Consider the following 22,370-nt stretch of genomic DNA (forward strand, 5'->3'; position numbering starts at 1 on the left):
CTAACCACAAGGCCACTGAGCTGGTCGCACTCTATAGGGTATAGCTATTGAGGTTCCAACACTTTATTGGTCCCCAAAAGGATATCCTGAAATCTACTGTCCAAGTTGTTCAGCACACCTTCATGAACCCTATGGAAAGAACCCTAGTGATGTTGGTATACCCCATGGCCTTTCATCTACCACCAAAAAAAAAGGAAAAAGCTGATAAACAGCTAAAAGACCTCGTAGACCTACTAGGCTGGGTGCTGGATCCAAAAATGCACACTGGTATGCTCCCATTTACAATGCAATCGGTAACGTTTAGACTCCAACATGGACGGGGACTTTTATTCTTGTCCAACCTTTCGCCTACAACCATCATTATATCCAAAATGTCAAACTTTTCTTATTTTTTCCCCACAATCCATGTGGCACTTTGGTCAAACTGGGGAGCAGCATGGCCTCTATAGGAGCTGCTACAGGGGCTTTTTAGACCCTAGTCTGTTTTATACTACTATTACTACTACTAATACTAATACTACTACTACTAATACTAATACTACTTCTAATAATAATAATAATTATTATAATTATTATTATTATCTCTGCTTGTGTTGTTTATTGTATACAGGTGGAGTCCAGGCGGGGAAAGCGTGATGACACTGCAGTGAACGGCATTCGCCTGACTTGTGTCAAAGATGGGAGACATACCGGTACCGTGGAATCAAATCCTGGATAGTGAGCATACGACACCTATAAATTCACACTTTACACAATATTCATTCATTATATTTTTACACATGGGAATAAATAAGACGTCGCTGTCGGCCACATTTGAATTTTATTTTGTCCGTAAATTAACACAATACTAGAGCGTCATACAAAAGTATCAGATCCACAAGTTCGAAACGTAGTGTTTGTGTGCTTTTCTCTCCTAGCTGGGGTGACTGGAAATCCGCGATGTCGTGCAGATCCGGGGCGCTTACAAGGTTCAAGCTGAAGGTGGAGGACAGCAGGGTAGGGGCGACGACACTGCCGTCAACAACATCAAGTTCGTATGCAGCGAAGGTGACATCATCGAAGGCTCTGGCATGCATTGGGGGAGCTGGGGAAGCTGGAGCCAAATGTGTCACAGTGGAGGAAGAATCTGTGGGATCCAGACACGGGTGGAGGGACCTCAAATGTGTCAAACTTTTATTTTTGTGAAATGACAAAGAAACATGGATACTGTTCATTCAAGTGCTGTGGATGATATAAAACATTTGAAAAGGGAAGGGTGACTGCTGTTTAATAGGCCTATCTCACAGCCCCCTTTCCACGCCCCCTTCTGGTAGATAGTGGTGTCATTTAACATTAGCATTTACACGTTTTTTTCTCTGGAGAATCTAAGTACATTTCCTAATGTAAAAATGTGACAGACCAATATTATTATGAAGCAAACAAGATGGTAAATCAGCTCGAACAGATAGAACAAACCTTACCTTGAGAAAACAAAAGTTGTAGACTTCTTAAATTACCTCTGTTAACATGTAGTGTCTATGGAGTGACGTCACGCTATCACCACTAACGCGGAAAGGGGGTGTATTAAGGGGGCGGGAAAATTCTGTGAGATAGGCCTATTCTCAACTGTTCTGGATCTCATTATTTACATGTTACAAGTTATGAGCTTTCTATCTAGCACCTCTGCTGGAACACTCCATCATCGCAGTTCCTGTTTACACTGAGCATGTGCAAACCTCCCGCAGGAGAGTGGGCCGCACCTCCGTGCACTATCCTCTTTATTTGTCCTAGTCATCACTGAGGATACGTCCCAGTTGCATCCATGCGATGTATTTTTAGTTATAGGGCCTGGTTGCTCCCTAGCCTGTTCTCTCACAGTGAAACGATTATTATCCACACTCCCTTGTCTTTAGCAGCACTCTATAGAGAAACGGATTGGCCACATAGGCCTTCCTCAGCATTATTAACATGAGTTAGAAACACTGAGGCCTACGTGCCGAAGAGGCTGCTGCGCGTGCGCGCATGTGTATTGCACCACACACACACGCGCTCACGCGTATTGCACTGCACCGCGCGCGCGCACACACACACACACACACACACACACACACACACACACACACACACACACACACACACACACACACACACACACACACACACACACACACACACACACACACACACACACACACACACACACACACACACACACACACACACACACACACACACACACACACACACACACACACCCCTATGTTGACATAAGATGGGAATGGCCGGAATGCTGCAAGACTTGTGGTGGAAACCCCACTGATTAAGCTCATCAGGAAACAGCTTTGGCATACTTAAAGTGTAGGCACCATGTTACTGTTCATGGGCCTGGTGATAGTGTTACACACTGTATGAAGACAACGTCCGTCCAGGTTCCAAATGATATTTTATTACACTGTAGAATGCAACTGTTAGATACATTCTGATATGTTGTTTACACGTCATGTCAAGTTGGCCACTCCATCATATTCTGTTGGTCAACACAGATAGAACATTGGCCCAGACCGTGTTTCATATAGGTCATATTGTCACCTTATTCTTCACATCATCATTTTACTCTTAGCCTACTGCCTGTTTACTCCGGGTTGTTCTCCTTATCCTATTTATGTCATGTCACCATCCACGTGCCTAATCATCTCAGCCCTATATTATCCTTTATATTATTTTATCATACTCATACATATTATGGGTTTCCTGACGCCAAGTTCAGATTTACTGTCTCTATTAGACTTTCCCCAGTCAAGTTAACTCGCATACTGAGAGGTCTATTTTGATTTGAGACTACATGTATTTGACCTTGATGCCCAGTGAGAAAGTAGATAGCCAGGCTTTTCTCTGTTAAGAGTTCACCGCTAGCAGGGAAAGAAATGTTATCTTCAGGTTGCCATAGCAACGCCAGCCTCTGTGCTTTCCCGGTCTATGGCCCTCAATGACTGAACCAAGGAAGATGTCACGATACCAGTCTCATCATCCATGTGCTGGTCCAATGAGTGCTCGACAACCAGCACCACCGTGGGATATTGAGCCAATGAACTGTTATCAACAACTGACGTCAGATGCACTATTAATGCCAGTAACATACTGTGAAGAGTTAGGTTCAGTTCGGATCCATATTGGAACAATTGAATACTCTAAATTATATTGATGCATTGTACTATTATTATTACTATCTGAACCATGTAGCACATTCTCTATGTAAATTGACTTTATTACCTACTAAAAATTAGAGTTAAAACCTGAAACTCCTCTCAGAACTTGATTTAATCTGCCTCCAAATTTTTTTTTAAGATCTTTCTATTTTTTATGGTACAGTGACTGTCAGTCAGATTTAAAGGGCTATTCACTCATTTTTAAGGTAAATACAGCACGGTATTTGGTCTCCCTGCTGGGTTATTGAAGGTATATATTTACAGTCCTTTCAAATTAGCATTACAAATAGATATCATTTATTTGTATCCATTAGCAACCAAACAGAGTACAAGACAGTCTTGATTACAATGAGTTTCACTGTTGTCATCTAGCCCGTCTCCGGACCCCCCGGGTTGAGCTCCTTTGGACCTACCACGTAGGGTCCGGTCTCACCGGCATCACGCGACGTGGGACGCAATCTGACTTACCCTGACTTAGCCCTGTGCTGCGGTGTCGGTGTCACGCTGACATATTCCAAAAGAAGCATATGGACGCTATAGGATACAACGAACCCTCTCACCCCCCCCCGAACGGCACAGAAGCCGTTAAGTATTTTTAATGTTTGTACGACCGTTTGGCAGCTCTGAAATTCTCTCTTCGGTCCCTCCTTGTTGACATCTCGGTTGGCTAGAGGTAGGCTAGCTGTAGGCTAGCTGCGCCTACGAGGCGCGTAGGGAGGCGCAGCTAGCCAACCGAGAGGCTGGAGGCGGTACAATGGGATGTCAACAAGAGAGAATTTCAGAGCTGCCAAAACGGTCGTACAAACATTAAAAATACTTAACGGCTTCTGAGCCGTTCGCGGGGGGGGTCAGAAGGTTCGTTGTCTCCTATAGCGTTCATATGCTTCTTTTTGAATATGTCAGCGTGACACCCACTTTGCAGCACAGGGCTAAGTCAGGGGAAATCAGATGGCATCCCATGTCGCTTGAATCCGGTGAGAAGGAACCCTACATAAAGTCAACAAAATGTCAGAAACTTTAACGTAGGGTTCCGAAAGGAGCTAGTTGTCATCCTGACTGTCTTCTTGCAAGCATGAGATATATCTGAGCTAACTTCCTGCTAAACAAGAACATAGATTCATAAACGCCTTACCATCTAAGCACAAAAGGCATACAGGTAAATAGCAAATAAGTTTTAAATGACTTGTAAATATAGAACATGAAATGCGATTGAATTCAATGAATTGTAAATGTACTCTAGAACATGAATAAATATAGAACATGAAATGTGACTTGTATATATCCATTATCCAACAACAATTGTAGTGAGACATATAGAACCTGAAATGTAAATTATGAACATCCAACATGGACTGTGCAGCCCAAAATGTTGCCTATGGTATATGGCCAGGTACTCTCAACATAAACCCACACCCATTATGCCCAACAGGCTACATTAGCTAATCCAGTCTTAGCATGAGTTAGCTGCCTTCTCTTCCAACACTTCAAATGCTTAGAGCAAGCATAAACATGGCACCACACTTTATAATCAACTTCATAGATGTCACTTGTCTGCACTTCTCTCACCTGTAGAATGCAACCAAACAGAGATATATGTGAGCTAACTTCCTGCTAAACAAGAAAGTAGCGTCAGACAGCAACTCATATGACCAACTCACTACTGCCATCTAGTGGCGGAGATGCATATCATCTTCTAGCATTAGGGTGAAAACTATGCTTCACAGGTGAGTTTATTAACACAGTGTAGAGAAAAAATGGTGAGAGACCACACTAATAATCCAAAAAGAAAATGCTCTTAGCCCCTAAAACCTACAGGGTGCCACACATTTTCTTAAGGGCCAACGCACAGGTCATGGGCCTGGTGATAGCAGGAGTGGACCTGGTGAGACGTAGGAGTCAACACACAGAGCCTAGTCTCTCCTAGACCTAGAACGCCTGTGATCATTTAATTAACTTCGTACATTTTCATGTATCAGAGGCATAGAACGGTCGTACTTACTTTCATGTCGGACGTAAACTTGGCGGACTAAATGTGATAAATGCTCCGTTTGTACTCACCCATTAAATAATTCCAAAGACGTGGAGTGAAATATGGTCTGTTGGAATGTATTAAGATGATCATTAATTGCCTGTATATATATATCATTGTATGTATATTTATATATATACCTTTATTGAGAGCACGTGACCTGATACCGGTCACGTGATCATGTGATCTGCATATAAGGAAGTGAAAATAAACACACTGCTCTCTCGGCCATGAACTAAAGAGCAAAGGCATATCTGTTCTCTGTGTCAATTTGTTCATCCTCGGTAGAATGTATTCCGGCTAGCTCAGAACTACTGTTGATTTGACGCTATATGCGCTAGCTTGATTTAACAGGTCATGGAGACCAGTATTAGAAACAACAGTAGCCAATGGAGCCAAATTCGTTTTGACGGAGATGAAAGGAACTTTGAATTATGGTTGGTAAAATTTCGCGGTTACCTCCGGCTGAAAGGGCTGAAAGACACTATACTGCACGAGCCCGATATCGACAACGAAGAAATACTCGATGCAGATGAGGCCGCAGTAAGAGACGCTGCAGCCGAGGTGAAAGCCGCTGAGGACGCAGAGAAAAATGAAAAGGCATACGCTGAGCTGGTTCAAGTGCTCGATGATACAAGTTTGTCGTTGGTTATGCGTGAGGCAGCGGATGACGGAAGAAAGGCGTTACAGATTCTGAAAGATCACTATGCGGGCAAGGGGAAACCGGCTCTCTCGGCCATGGACTAAAGAGCAAAGGCATATCTGTTCTCTGTGTCAATTTGTTCATCCTCGGTAGAATGTATTCCGGCTAGCTCAGAACTACTGTTGATTTGACGCTATATGCGCTAGCTTGATTTAACATGGTCCTTTAGTTTTATATCCATGTGAAAGTTCTGGCACAAAACGTGTATTTAGTCAATTATCTCCACTTTTTCAAGAGATGCACACGGACGTCTTTCTCTCCGGGCAAAGGGGAATGATCGATGGACTGATTTTACGACCACCAATTGACCAGGGAAACACAAAGGTTTGGGTCACACAATTGGCAGGTGGTGTGATTAATTACCCAGCACCTATCGCAAGGCACCTGCCAATTGTGTGACCCAAACTTTTGTGTTTCCCTGGTCAATTGGTGATGACGTCTGCGGTAAACAGGACGTATTCGTAAAATCAGTCCATCGATCATTCCGGGCCCCTTTGCCCGGAGAGAAAGACGTCCGTGTGCATCTCTTGAAAAAGTGGAGATAATTGACTAAATACACGTTTTGTGCCAGAACTTTCACATGGATATAAAACTAGAGGACCATATCTTTGGAATTATTTAATGGGTGAGTACAAACGGAGCATTTATCACATTTAGGCCGCCAAGTTTACGTCCGACATGAAAGTAAGTACGACCATTCTATGGCTCTTGTATGTGAAATACTGTGTATGAAACAAGAGCCGTTCTCTCCATGCCCCAGATTGCTGATCCTCCCAGTCCCGGCAGAGTAGTTCCGGAGCAACGGATTGTGTGGCCTTGGTCTTGCCCTAATGGGACTGATCGAGGGTATAGCTACTGGGACGTAAGTCAGGACTTGATCACCCCGGCTGGGTCACCTGAGTGATGTTCGAGAGACCCGAAACCCTGATGACCTTGCACATACATCACTGAGGATACGTCCCAGTTGCATCCATGCAATGTATTTTTAGTTATAGGGCCTGGTAGGCCGTGCTGCGACCCAAGAAAAAGTGCCTAGAAAATGATTTTCGTTCCCGCGTATTTGGCACTACGATTTCAATGCATATTTCCATAGACAATACCCTTCTGGACTTTGGGTTAAAAGTTCTCCGCATAATATCCTGCAGTATTTTGTCACAAGCCAGAAATGTGTATAACCAAAAAACGAAAATCTTGTGCTGCTGTTTTTGCTTGTAAAATGTGTTATATTGATTGTGGCAACACAAACTATTTCTCAAATGTCATAATTACATATACCTAACATCTGAAACAAGTATTGGTGCCTTAGTTTAATCATGTGAATTTAGATCATGAAATGTAGCAAATTTGTTAAAGAAAACTCTTCAACTTAAGTGATGGCACCTAGCTCAATGAAACATACACAATAGTTAATTTAGCCAAAAGCTTATGTTTCATACATAAAGAATTTCACAATCTACTGTGTAATGAAAGGTAGAAAAGAAAAGCAGCCCACCTTGGCCCAAAATGGCTGAAAATCTATCAAAATGTTACCACGCCCCCTACATTGGAATAATGCAAAAAATGGACAAGACTAAAAATAAATGCACTAAAGGTCAGAATTATTAAAACATATGGTATGAAACATTTATTCAAGTATCACAAAGTGTCACAGAATCTGGATTTAGCTAGGGCGCCCAAGCTGGCAACCTTTGTGGTCGCCATAGCGGCCAAATCCATGGCTGCTATACCTAAAATGGTTTTGGCTGTAATATTTGAACCAGATGAGCTACAAATGCAAACATTGTGTCTATGTCATGTTTTTTGACCATTACAAACACATTGGAATGCTTATAATTATGATTTGAGTGTGTCTGGAACCTTAATTTGCATATTTACAAGATGGCACTAAGTGAGAACGAGTGAACCTTTGACATTTTTGACAAACTTAAAAGGCATTAGAACACATTGAAATGCTCAGATTAAATCGGAGCATTTCAATGTGTCTATATATATAAAAACATATATATTAGCATTTTCTGGATAGATGTACTCATAAATTTTATGAGTACATCTATCCAGAAAATTCTAATATATATGTGTTTATATATATGGCCACTATACCCAAAAAACGTATTCAACATTTTCACCCAGAACACCTTTAGGAACAGCCTAAAACTAGAAAAAGTGCCCTTCTGGGCACAGGTCTCCACCAGGAGGATAGGACTGTGAGATTTTTGGCAAAATGTTTAGGAGTAATATAAACATGTTTGCCTTTGATGGCAATTGGATGATTTGAGGCATTTTGTTCCAAAAATGTGTTTTGCAAAAATCAACCTGTTGGTGGCGCTATAACAGGCCAATGTGAAAAGGGTGGGATATATTCCTCAGCCCAGTAAGAAAATGTGTGAAAGATTTCACGTAAATTGCATGCTGCGTTCATGATTTGAGGCTTTTGTTCAAAACGGGGAAATCTTGCAAACTGTGAAAGCCAATTATAGCCAATTAGGATGGAATATGAAATATCGGACAGATCCGACTTGAGCACATGACCATAGAGATACTGTGTAACGATTTGTGAGATTTTTGGACAGAATCTGGAGGAGTAATAGCAAAAAATGTGTTTTACAAAAGTCGGCCTCCTGGTGGCGCTATAAAAGGCAGATGCGGAAAATGCAGGTCAAAGGTTTGTCCTTGGCCTCTAGGGAGTGTGCATGCAACGTTTCACGCAGATCGGTGCAGTTTTAGGTAAAACATGTGAAAAGCTGCCTCATGGTGGCGCTATAACAGGCCGTTCTGGAAAATGCGGGGCAGAGGTTCATCGTTGGCATCCAGGGAGTGTGTGTGCAAAGTTTGGCATCGACCGGGTTAACGGTGCCGGAGATTAGCTGGTAACAGACGGACGGAAGGAAGGACGCACACACGCACACACACACACACGGACGGAGTGCAAAACATACTCTCTCCCCATGCCTTCGGCCTGGTGGAGACAAAAAGCAACCTTTGTATGTTACACATTTAATTTATTTAAAACAATACAAAATGAAAGTAATGGAGTTCAGTGCATTCCTATTGATAGAGTATGAGTAGGAGTATGACCAACTAACTTCACACTCGGCATGCACGTTGCTGCTGACCCCAGCACAGGGACATTTATATGTCCGGTGTCAAGTTGATTGGATAGGCGGTTGTCCAGAACTACTTACAGTATATATGCCCATGCATGGGTATGGGCGTATCAGTATAGCGTAGTGTGTAGTGCAGTGTTAGTGTAGTCATATATGGAGATCCGGTTGTCCAGAACCGCTGATTCAAACTACCTACAGTATATACACCCATACATAGATATTGGCATATCAGTATAGTATAGTATAGTATAGTATAGTGTATATAGTATAGCATAGGCTATAGCATAGTACCAGTAAGTCTGAGGGCGAGAAGCGACCTCACCCTAACGGGCTGCATTAATAACTTTGGGGCAGGCCCATCTAGAGTTTACACGGACAGGTATCAGTCAAAAGGGAGACATCGAAGAGGAAGGATGGATGGGGAAGGATCAACATATGGAATGTCAGAACAGGTTCTGACATACCATACATCCATATGGAGATCTAAGGGTTGGGGTCAGTTGTAGAGTTGCTGGCCAATATTGATGACATCAGGGATCTCCATCCCTGATGATTTCACGTTATGTCACTCACAAGACCTGGGCAATATGGGGGCTTTCCCCATGTATGGGGATTTTGAGTGATACACTGACTGACTGACTGAAAATGCGCAATTTCATAGTAAATGCGACCTGTGGTCGCAATAATATAGTATAGGCATATATGGAGATCAGGTTGTCCAGAACTGCTGATCCAAACGATATGCCCCTCCCTGATGACAGGGAGGAACTGTGGAAATCTTGCTGCATTGTGACCGATGGTGAGTGACTACGTCGGCCCCCTTCAGTTTTTACATACCAGGTGGACATTGGGTTTGATGATGTCATCATCTACATGCTAAACAGGGCATTCACACACCTTGGCACCATGGGCAACGCAGTTAGAATCATGCTTTTTGACTTCTCCAGAGTCTTCAGAACTATCCAGTCACAACTGCTTACAGAAGCTTGCGTTGATGGGGGTGGACCATGGTTTGGTGGCATGGATCTCAGACTATCTCTCGGGCAGACCGCAGTATGTGAGACTGCAGGGTTGTCTGTTCGGAGGTGCTGGTGAACATCACGGGCGCTCCCCAGGGCACAGTGCTGTCACCTGTTCACCCTATAAACATCTGACTTCCACTTCAACTACAAGACATGTCAGTTGTCACCTGCATCTCAGGTAACACTGTTGAGCACGCATGGTTACGGAAGTTGTGCACTGGAGCAAGGCAAATAGCCTCTGGCTCAATGCTAGCAAGACCAAGAAGATGGTGGTGGACTATGGCATGACCAAGAGTGTACCTCCGGTTCCCAGCAACAAATTAAGGTAGTGGAGAATGTAGACAACTACAAGTTTCTAGCAGTGCACCTGAACAGGTCGTTGGACTGGTCTGACTACTCTGGTCTTCTGTTCTTCTCAAGAAGGCTCAGATCTTTTAGTGTGTGCAACAGGATGCTGCAAATGGCTGGTGAGGAAGGCGTTTTATGTGGCGGCCATATTGGATTTGGCCGCCATGGTGACCCCGAAGGTAACTGGCTCGGGTTCCCTAGCTAAATCATTAGAGCAGGACTACATCTGGGCCAAATGTAGTCCTTTTAATATTGATTGGCGCAGAAAAATCCATAAGGCCCGTGACTATTGCTGAAATCTTGTCCATATACAGTAGGTGATTATGGTCATTAAAGCTAATTATAATTGTTCAACATATGCAAGTTAGCATCCGGCGGTTTCTACATGCTGGGCACCCATACATACTCAACATTGGTACTATAAAACTTTGGTGTACTCAACATGTCTGGGTTCACAATGGGACTCTATGGGCTGGCAAATAGACTGACTAACTGCACTTGAGCTGGGGGGGGTGATGTGCAAATGTCAGATGCTGTGACACTTTGTGGTACTTGTACAAATGTTTCATACCATATGTTGTAATAATTCTGACCTTTAGTGCATTTATTTTAAGTCTTGTCCATTTTTTTCATTATTCCAATTTAGGGGGCGTGGTAACATTTTGATAGATTTTCAGCCATTTTGGGCCAAGGTGGGCTGCTTTTCTTTTCTACCTTTCATTACCCAGTAGGTTGTGACATTTGTTATGTATGAAACATAAGCTTTTGGCAACATTTTCTATGTGTATGTTTCATTGTGCTAGGTGCCAATCACTTAAGTTGAAGCGTTTTCTTTAACACATTTGCTACATTTCATGATCTAGATTCACATATGAGTAAACTAAGGCACCAATACTTGTTTCAGATGTTAGGTATATGTATTTATGACATTTGAGAAAGATCTGGTGTTGCCAAAATCAATATAACACATTTTACAAGCAAAAACAGCAGCACAAGATTTTCGTTTTTTGGTTATACACTTGTATATACATTTCTGGCTTGTGACAAAATACTGCAGGATATTATGCGGAGAACTTTTAACCCAGAGTCCAGAAGGGTATTGTCTATGGAAATATGCATTGAAATCGTAGTGCCAAAGACGCGGGAACGAAACCGAACAAAAAGGGACCTCGCAGCACGGCCTATGGTTGCTCCCTAGCACCACACACACACACACACACACACACACACACACACACACACACACACACCCCCCCCCCCCCCCCCCCTATGTTGACATAAGATGGGAATGGCCGGAATGCTGCAAGACTTGTGGTGGAAACCCCACTGATTAAGCTCATCAGGAAACAGCTTTGGCATATAAAGTGTAGGCACCATGTTACTGTTCATGGGAACTATATAAAGCCCCACATCGTTTCTGACTCCCAACTTATTCTACAGCCATGTTCCTGAACATCCATGTGGTGGTGGTGGTGGTGTTGGCTCTCTGCACACAGCAGCTGTCAGCCAGGGAATACTACCAAACGCTGAGGGTTGAAAACGGTGCCCGCTGGGGCTCCTGGGGCCCCCTGGAGATGTGTCCATTAGACTCTTACGCTGAGGGCTTCAGTATGCGGGTGAGACAATTTTCTCTTTTTTTTATATATATATGTTTTTATACATATAATTACTGCAACAACAAAAAATGACGAGTACATATATAACTAGAAAAAGTGCCCTTCTGGGCATAGGTCTCCACCAGGAGGATAGGAGTGTTTGGCAAAATGTTTTGGAGCAATATAAACGTGTGTGTGTGAGACGCGGCTTGGCCTGTTGTAGCGCCACCATGAGGCTGATTTGAAAACTGTCAAGTGGCATTTCTTCCAAAGCCTAGTGGGAATATGCATGCACAGTTTCACCACAATCGGACGCTGCGTTGAGTAGTTGTGGCGATTTGTACAAAACGGGTATAAAGCGGGCTACTCCTGAAAAGTTTAGAAGCCAATCGTAGCCAATGAGGGTGGATTATGAGAAATCAAACAAACCCGTCTTGATCACATGACTATGAAGAGCATGTGTACCGATTTGCGTGAAATTTGGATAAAATCTGAAGGAGTAATATTAGAAAATGTGTTTTACATATGTCGGCCTCCTGGTGGCGCTATAAAGAGCATATGTGAAAAATTCCACAGAAAGGTTTTTCCTTGGCCTCTAGAGAGTTGGCATACAAAGTTATCCACAGATCTGTGCAGTTAGAGGTAAAAACGCTTTTCGGCCAGTTATAGCGCCACCATGAGGCTGAGAAAATGTTCATGTGGCATTTCTTCCTCGGCCTAGTTGGAATGTGCGTGCACAATTTCACGGAAATCACACGATGTGTTCATGATTCGCAGCATTTTGTTTGAAACTGACCACTCCTGCGAACTTTGGAAGCCAATCTTAACCAATCAGGATGGAGTCTGAGAAATCTGAAAGACCCGTTTTGTTGAATGGCTCTAGAGAGACTGTGTACCAATTTGCGTGATGTTTGGACAAAATCTGTAGGTATACTGTGCAAAAACTTGTTTTGCACAAAGCGGTCTCCTGGTGGCGCTATAACAGGCCGTTCTGGAAATGTTGGGGCAGAGGTTCATCGTTGGCATCCAGGGAGTGTGTGTGCAAAATTTGGCATCGACCGGGTTAACGGTGCCGGAGATTAGCTGTTCACAGACGGACGGACGGACACACACACGGACGGACGGACGGAGTGCAAAACATACTCTCTCCCCATGCCTTCGGCCTGGTGGAGACAAATATACACAACAGCAAAAGTAGATTAAGAATAAAGAGAAAGACAGCTTCAGGATAGACTTTGAGTATACTCTTATACATCCTTTTCCTTCCCACCTGTATAGTACGCCAGTTTTAGGCCTGGGTCACAAGAGACAATTTTCTCTGTAAAAAACGTAGGGTAAGTGATTTTGTTTGGTTAAAAGAAGTGTTCTACATGTAGCTCTACACATGATATAGATTGTTCAGTAACAGTCTAAAACAAACACTCTGACTCTATACCAATGATTACTTTCAGAATATAATGCTTTCATCTTTAAAAAAATATATATATATATATATATATATTGTAGCTGTACAGGTTCAAGTAAGTCCACGCATCATACAGATGTCTGATATTGGTTTTATTTGTCATGCGACTTTCAACTCCTCCAGTCACCAAGACACCGTGAAAACTATAATAAAGAAACAATTACATTTTGTTCAGTTTTGAGTCCACACATTGTAAACAGTGATTAGAGAGTCCACACATGTGCATTCAAATAATCAAACAAAGTCCATATTTCTACATTACAGCAACATTAGGCAATACACAACAAACACAATACACTCAAAAGAACACAATAAAGAATATGTACCGTGTGCGCCTTTGAACCATGTGCACATTACTGAATATTTGTCTCTCTCTGACGTTCCCAAAAATACAACTTCTCTCCAGGAACTCAGTTCAACCTCTGACCCTTACTGACAGGTGACGTCATGTGAGTGACGCGACACTCTAATCATGTGACTCCCTTTGCATAGGGTGCATTTTTACCTTGTGATATATTCTTTTAACATATTTATTGCCATTTTCAATTCTATTTATTACAATGAAATCCAACCTTTTTATCCAAGTATGATCATAAATGTTGCACAACCAAAACCATATTTAATATAATTTAAGTTTATACCTGAAACCACTGTCTCTTGTTCTGGGATATATATATATATATATATATATATATATATATATATATATATATTTTTTACCTTTTCACTTACCCTACCTTTCATGTGCCATATGTGATGTGAGTCTTATTAATGGCAACATTTTGTTTCTTTATTGATTATTTCATGTTGAGATATTAACTGCTGCTTTATTGCACTGGGCGCAACCTTGATTAGAGTAAATGCATTTCAGCATGTCATGCATGTGGCAAAGTGGATGTCAGATTCATATTATTCACAGCATCTACAGTTGGGTGCCACCGATATTGTCCCTTATCATTTGACCCATTTAGGCCTGACCTCAAAATTTTAAAAAAATCCTTCTAAATCCTCCAGTTTTCTGAAATAAATATTTTCACGATTTTTCAAAAATAGCAGACCTACAAGCTCGTAGCGCGCCACTCGGTGGCGCGCTATGAGCTTGTAGATCTGCTATTTTTCAATAGCTAAATTATAACATGTTTAAAACACCAAAAGGGGTTCCCGCCCAAAATGGGTTAACTGTCCTTTTGCGCAGATCACGCAAACCTCAGCAAAAAGAAAAGGACAATATCGATGGCGTCCAACTGTATAGGCCAAATTGAAAGAAGGTTTTAGTCAAAACACAAAATGTTTTACATTGTGTTTGCATAAATGTCTGAATGCAACTCGATCGGCTAGTGGTCGCACTCTATAAGTATCCTTGCCGAGCCATGAGGCCCATAGGGCAGGAGCCTATCTCCTGTTTTTGTAGCGTGAGGCAGCTTGATGTACAAGTACACCCCCTGGACATGACGCTAGTGTGTCGCAGGGACTTACCCCCTGGGTCCCATTTTTAGAGTCTTTGGTATGGCCAGGGATTGAACCCCGACCTCCCAGTCTCAGGGTGGACACTCTAACCACAAGGCCACTGAGCATGGTCGCACTCTATAGGGTATAGCTATTGAGGTTGTCAATGTTAGTCATTGTTCTGTCATTCCAACACTTTGGTCCCCAAAAGGATATCCTGAAATCTACTGTCCAAGTTGTTCAGCACACCTTCATGAACCCTATGGAAAGAACCCTAGTGATGTTGGTATACCCCATGGCCTTTCATCTACCACCAAAAAAAAGGAAAAAGCTGATAAACAGCTAAAAGACCTCGTAGACCTACTAGGCTGGGTGCTGGATCCAAAAATGCACACTGGTATGCTCCCATTTACAATGCAATCGGTAACGTTTAGACTCCAACATGGACGGGGACTTTTATTCTTGTCCAACCTTTCGCCTACAACCATCATTATATCCAAAATGTCAAACCTTTCCCCACAATCCATGTGGCACTTTGGTCAAACTGGGGAGCAGCATGGCCTCTATAGGAGCTGCTACAGGGGCTTTTTAGACCCTAGTCTGTTTTATACTACTATTACTACTACTATTACTACTATTACTACTACTAATACTAATACTACTTCTAATAATAATAATTATTATTATTATCTCTGCTTGTGTTGTTTATTGTATACAGGTGGAGTCCAGGCAGGGTGACGGTGATGACACTGCAGTGAACGGCATTCGCCTGACTTGTGTCAAAGATGGGAGACATACCGGTACCGTGGAATCAAATCCTGGATAGTGAGCATACGACACCTATAAATTCACACTTTACACAATATTCATTCATTATATTTTTACACATGGGAATAAATAAGACGTCGCTGTCGGCCACATTTGAACTTTATTTTGTCCGTAAATTAACACAATACTACAGCGTCATACAAAAGTATCAGATCCACAAGTTCGAAACGTAGTGTTTGTGTGCTTTTCTCTCCTAGCTGGGGTGACTGGAAATCCGCGATGTCGTGCAGATCCGGGGCGCTTACAAGGTTCAAGCTGAAGGTGGAGGACAGCAGGGTAGGGGCGACGACACTGCCGTCAACAACATCGAGTTCGTATGCAGCGAAGGTGACATCATCGAAGGCTCTGGCATGCATTGGGGGAGCTGGGGAAGCTGGAGCCAAATGTGTCACAGTGGAGGAAGAATCTGTGGGATCCAGACACGGGTGGAGGGACCTCAAATGTGTCAAACTTTTATTTTTGTGAAATGACAAAGAAACATGGATACTGTTCATTCAAGTGCTGTGGATGATATAAAACATTTGAAAAGGGAAGGGTGACTGCTGTTTAATAGGCCTATCTCACAGCCCCCTTTCCACGCCCCCTTCTGGTAGATAGTGGTGTCATTTAACATTAGCATTTACACGTTTTTTTCTCTGGAGAATCTAAGTACATTTCCTAATGTAAAAATGTGACAGACCAATATTATTATGAAGCAAACAAGATGGTAAATCAGCTCGAACAGATAGAACAAACCTTACCTTGAGAAAACAAAAGTTGTAGACTTCTTAAATTACCTCTGTTAACATGTAGTGTCTATGGAGTGACGTCACGCTATCACCACTAACGCGGAAAGGGGGTGTATTAAGGGGGCGGGAAAATTCTGTGAGATAGGCCTATTCTCAACTGTTCTGGATCTCATTATTTACATGTTACAAGTTATGAGCTTTCTATCTAGCACCTCTGCTGGAACACTCCATCATCGCAGTTCCTGTTTACACTGAGCATGTGCAAACCTCCCGCAGGAGAGTGGGCCGCACCTCCGTGCACTATCCTCTTTATTTGTCCTAGTCATCACTGAGGATACGTCCCAGTTGCATCCATGCGATGTATTTTTAGTTATAGGGCCTGGTTGCTCCCTAGCCTGTTCTCTCACAGTGAAACGATTATTATCCACACTCCCTTGTCTTTAGCAGCACTCTATAGAGAAACGGATTGGCCACATAGGCCTTCCTCAGCATTATTAACATGAGTTAGAAACACTGAGGCCTACGTGCCGAAGAGGCTGCTGCGCGTGCGCGCATGTGTATTGCACCACACACACACGCGCGAGCGCGTATTGCACCACACACACGCGCTCGCGCGTATTGCACTGCACCGCACCGCGCGCGCGCGCGCACACGCACACGCACACGCACACACACACACACACACACACACACACACACACACACACACACACCCCCCCCCCCCCCCCCCCCCCCCCTATGTTGACATAAGATGGGAATGGCCGGAATGCTGCAAGACTTGTGGTGGAAACCCCACTGATTAAGCTCATCAGGAAACAGCTTTGGCATATAAAGTGTAGGCACCATGTTACTGTTCATGGGAACTATATAAAGCCCCACATCGTTTCTGACTCCCAACTTATTCTACAGCCATGTTCCTGAACATCCATGTGGTGGTGGTGGTGGTGTTGGCTCTCTGCACACAGCAGCTGTCAGCCAGGGAATACTACCAAACGCTGAGGGTTGAAAACGGTGCCCGCTGGGGCTCCTGGGGCCCCCTGGAGATGTGTCCATTAGACTCTTACGCTGAGGGCTTCAGTATGCGGGTGAGACAATTTTCTCTTTTTTTTATATATATATTTTTTTATACATATAATTACTGCAACAACAAAAAATGACGAGTACATATATAACTAGAAAAAGTGCCCTTCTGGGCACAGGTCTCCACCAGGAGGATAGGAGTGTTTGGCAAAATGTTTTGGAGCAATATAAACGTGTGTGTGTGAGACGCGGCTTGGCTTGTTGTAGCGCCACCATGAGGCTGATTTGAAAACTGTCAAGTGGCATTTCTTCCAAAGCCTAGTGGGAATATGCATGCACAGTTTCACCACAATCGGACGCTGCGTTGAGTAGTTGTGGCGATTTGTACAAAACGGGTATAAAGCGGGCTACTCCTGAAAAGTTTAGAAGCCAATCGTAGCCAATGAGGGTGGATTATGAGAAATCAAACAAACCCGTCTTGATCACATGACTATGAAGAGCATGTGTACCGATTTGCGTGAAATTTGGATAAAATCTGAAGGAGTAATATTAGAAAATGTGTTTTACATATGTCGGCCTCCTGGTGTGAAAAATTCCACAGAAAGGTTTTTCCTTGGCCTCTAGAGAGTTGGCATACAAAGTTATCCACAGATCTGTGCAGTTAGAGGTAAAAACGCTTTTCGGCCAGTTATAGCGCCACCATGAGGCTGAGAAAATGTTCATGTGGCATTTCTTCCTCGGCCTAGTTGGAATGTGCGTGCACAATTTCACGGAAATCACACGATGTGTTCATGATTCGCAGCATTTTGTTTGAAACTGACCACTCCTGCGAACTTTGGAAGCCAATCTTAACCAATCAGGATGGAGTCTGAGAAATCTGAAAGACCCTTTTTGTTGAATGGCTCTAGAGAGACTGTGTACCAATTTGCGTGATGTTTGGACAAAATCTGTAGGTATACTGTGCAAAAACTTGTTTTGCACAAAGCGGTCTCCTGGTGGCGCTATAACAGGCCGTTCTGGAAATGTTGGGGCAGAGGTTCATCGTTGGCATCCAGGGAGTGTGTGTGCAAAATTTGGCATCGACCGGGTTAACGGTGCCGGAGATTAGCTGTTCACAGACGGACGGACGGACACACACACGGACGGACGGACGGAGTGCAAAACATACTCTCTCCCCATGCCTTCGGCCTGGTGGAGACAAATATACACAACAGCAAAAGTAGATTAAGAATAAAGAGAAAGACAGCTTCAGGATAGACTTTGAGTATACTCTTATACATCCTTTTCCTTCCCACCTGTATAGTACGCCAGTTTTAGGCCTGGGTCACAAGAGACAATTTTCTCTGTAAAAAACGTAGGGTAAGTGATTTTGTTTGGTTAAAAGAAGTGTTCTACATGTAGCTCTACACATGATATAGATTGTTCAGTAACAGTCTAAAACAAACACTCTGACTCTATACCAATGATTACTTTCAGAATATAATGCTTTCATCTTTAAAAAAAAATATATATATATATATATATATTGTAGCTGTACAGGTTCAAGTAAGTCCACGCATCATACAGATGTCTGATATTGGTTTTATTTGTCATGCGACTTTCAACTCCTCCAGTCACCAAGACACCGTGAAAACTATAATAAAGAAACAATTACATTTTGTTGTTTTGAGTCCACACATTGTAAACAGTGATTAGAGAGTCCACACATGTGCATTCAAATAATCAAACAAAGTCCATATTTCTACATTACAGCAACATTAGGCAATACACAACAAACACAATACACTCAAAAGAACACAATAAAGAATATGTACTGTGTGCGCCTTTGAACCATGTGCACATTACTGAATATTTGTCTCTCTCTGACGTTCCCAAAAATACAACTTCTCTCCAGGAACTCAGTTCAACCTCTGACCCTTACTGACAGGTGACGTCATGTGAGTGACGCGACACTCTAATCATGTGACTCCCTTTGCATAGGGTGCATTTTTACCTTGTGATATATTCTTTTAACATATTTATTGCCATTTTCAATTCTATTTATTACAATGAAATCCAACCTTTTTATCCAAGTATGATCATAAATGTTGCACAACCAAAACCATATTTAATATAATTTAAGTTTATACCTGAAACCACTGTCTCTTGTTCTGGGATATATATATATATATATTTTTACCTTTTCACTTACCCTACCTTTCATGTGCCATATGTGATGTGAGTCTTATTAATGGCAACATTTTGTTTCTTTATTGATTATTTCATGTTGAGATATTAACTGCTGCTTTATTGCACTGGGCGCAACCTTGATTAGAGTAAATGCATTTCAGCATGTCATGCATGTGGCAAAGTGGATGTCAGATTCATATTATTCACAGCATCTACAGTTGGGTGCCACCGATATTGTCCCTTATCATTTGACCCATTTAGGCCTGACCTCAAAATTTAAAAAAAATCCTTCTAAATCCTCCAGTTTTCTGAAATAAATATTTTCACGATTTTTCAAAAATAGCAGACCTACAAGCTCGTAGCGCGCCACTCGGTGGCGCGCTATGAGCTTGTAGATCTGCTATTTTTCAATAGCTAAATTATAACATAATGTTTAAAACACCAAAAGGGGTTCCCGCCCAAAATGGGTTAACTGTCCTTTTGCGCAGATCACGCAAACCTCAGCAAAAAGAAAAGGACAATATCGATGGCGTCCAACTGTATAGGCCAAATTGAAAGAAGGTTTTAGTCAAAACACAAAATGTTTTACATTGTGTTTGCATAAATGTCTGAATGCAACTCGATCGGCTAGTGGTCGCACTCTATAAGTATCCTTGCCGAGCCATGAGGCCCATAGGGCAGGAGCCTATCTCCTGTTTTTGTAGCGTGAGGCAGCTTGATGTACAAGTACACCCCCTGGACATGACGCTAGTGTGTCGCAGGGACTTACCCCCTGGGTCCCATTTTTAGAGTCTTTGGTATGGCCAGGGATTGAACCCCGACCTCCCAGTCTCAGGGTGGACACTCTAACCACAAGGCCACTGAGCATGGTCGCACTCTATAGGGTATAGCTATTGAGGTGGTCAATGTTAGTCATTGTTCTGTCATTCCAACACTTTGGTCCCCAAAAGGATATCCTGAAATCTACTGTCCAAGTTGTTCAGCACACCTTCATGAACCCTATGGAAAGAACCCTAGTGATGTTGGTATACCCCATGGCCTTTCATCTACCACCAAAAAAAGGAAAAAGCTGATAAACAGCTAAAAGACCTCGTAGACCTACTAGGCTGGGTGCTGGATCCAAAAATGCACACTGGTATGCTCCCATTTACAATGCAATCGGTAACGTTTAGACTCCAACATGGACGGGGACTCCCGGACTTTTATTCTTGTCCAACCTTTCGCCTACAACCATCATTATATCCAAAATGTCAAACCTTTCCCCACAATCCATGTGGCACTTTGGTCAAACTGGGGAGCAGCATGGCCTCTATAGGAGCTGCTACAGGGGCTTGTTTAGACCCTAGTCTGTTTTATACTACTATTACTACTACTATTACTACTACTACTAATACTGGAATGCACTCCCCGTTGCAATCAGAACTGCAGCATCACTCCCAATCTTCCGCCGTAGTCTGAAGACCCACCTTTTCAGACTCCATCATGGCCCATAGCACTTATCCTACCCCCTTAGATAGCACTTTTTAGACTTAGATAGCATTTGAAACAGACTTATAGCATGTCATGTAGACAGCACAATAATTGCATTGTATGTAGTCATAGCACATCATAGTACATATGTATAGCATAGTATATATGTATAGTTAATATGTATAGTGTCATTATATAGATATGTTCTAGTTACGTTCTTAGCTTAGGCATGTTTCTTGATAAATGCATTTTATATATGTGATGTATTCCAATACTTTTGTTCTTGCCTAATGTAAATCGCTCTGGATTAAGAGAGTCTGCTAAATGCCGTAATTGTAAATTATAATACTAATACTACTTCTAATAATATAATAATAATAATTATAATTATTATCTCTGCTTGTGTGTTGTTTATTGTATACAGGTGGAGTCCAGACAGGGAAAGCGTGATGACACTGCAGTGAACGGCATTCGCCTGACTTGTGTCAAAGATGGGAGACATACCGGTACCGTGGAATCAAATCCTGGATAGTGAGCATACGACACCTATAAATTCACACTTTACACAATATTCATTCATTATATTTTCACACATGGGAATAAATAAGACGTCGCTGTCGGCCACATTTGAACTTTATTTTGTCCGTAAATTAACACAATACTACAGCGTCATACAAAAGTATCAGATCCACAAGTTTGAAACGTAGTGTGTTTTTCTCTCCTAGCTGGGGTGACTGGAAATCCGCGATGTCGTGCATGTCCGGGGCGCTTACAAGGTTCAAGCTGAAGGTGGAGGACAGCCAGGGTAAGCGCGACGACACTGCCGTCAACAACATCGAGTTCGTATGCAGCGAAGGTGACATCATCGAAGGCTCTGGCATGCCGTGGGGGAGCTGGGGAAGCTGGAGCCAAATGTGTCACAGTGGAGGAAGAATCTGTGGGATCCAGACACGGGTGGAGGGACGTCAAGGGCGTGGAGACGACACTGCTCTTAATGATGTGCGCTTTGTTTGCTGTCGTTAATAAAACAAAAAGGCTGTGCAAAATGTCCCATCCCCTCCTAATATATTAAACGTTTACCTTTGAGGGGTTCAGTGGGACTTCTTTCTATATTAAAAGCAAAGTAACTTAATGTTAATTAATTAATCAAATAAAGTCTTTGTTCTTGCATACAACTTAAGGGATTCATTGTTCCTTGGTGATTGACTTGAGATTTCAGCTGTAGGTTAACTCTGACCTTATGTATAAAATGAGTTGA

The 22,370-nt window shown here is 42.5% G+C and overlaps 1 protein-coding gene across 1 annotated transcript; it reads left to right on the forward strand.

Annotated features, from left to right (window-relative positions):
- The first annotated feature begins 11,699 nt into the window (after positions 1–11,699).
- Positions 11,700–22,287, forward strand: LOC306930018 (uncharacterized protein). Its single transcript, XM_079510757.1, has 6 exons — positions 11,700–12,007; positions 15,616–15,722; positions 15,923–16,167; positions 17,363–17,538; positions 21,537–21,643; positions 21,838–22,287. The coding sequence occupies exons 1-6, from the start codon at positions 11,834–11,836 to the stop codon at positions 22,133–22,135; spliced, it is 1,107 nt and encodes a 368-aa protein (XP_079366883.1). The 5' UTR covers positions 11,700–11,833; the 3' UTR covers positions 22,136–22,287.
- The last annotated feature ends 83 nt before the right edge of the window (positions 22,288–22,370 follow it).

This window comes from Electrona antarctica (assembly GCF_951216825.1).
Source record: "Electrona antarctica genome assembly, chromosome: 9".
NCBI lineage: Eukaryota > Metazoa > Chordata > Actinopteri > Myctophiformes > Myctophidae > Electrona > Electrona antarctica.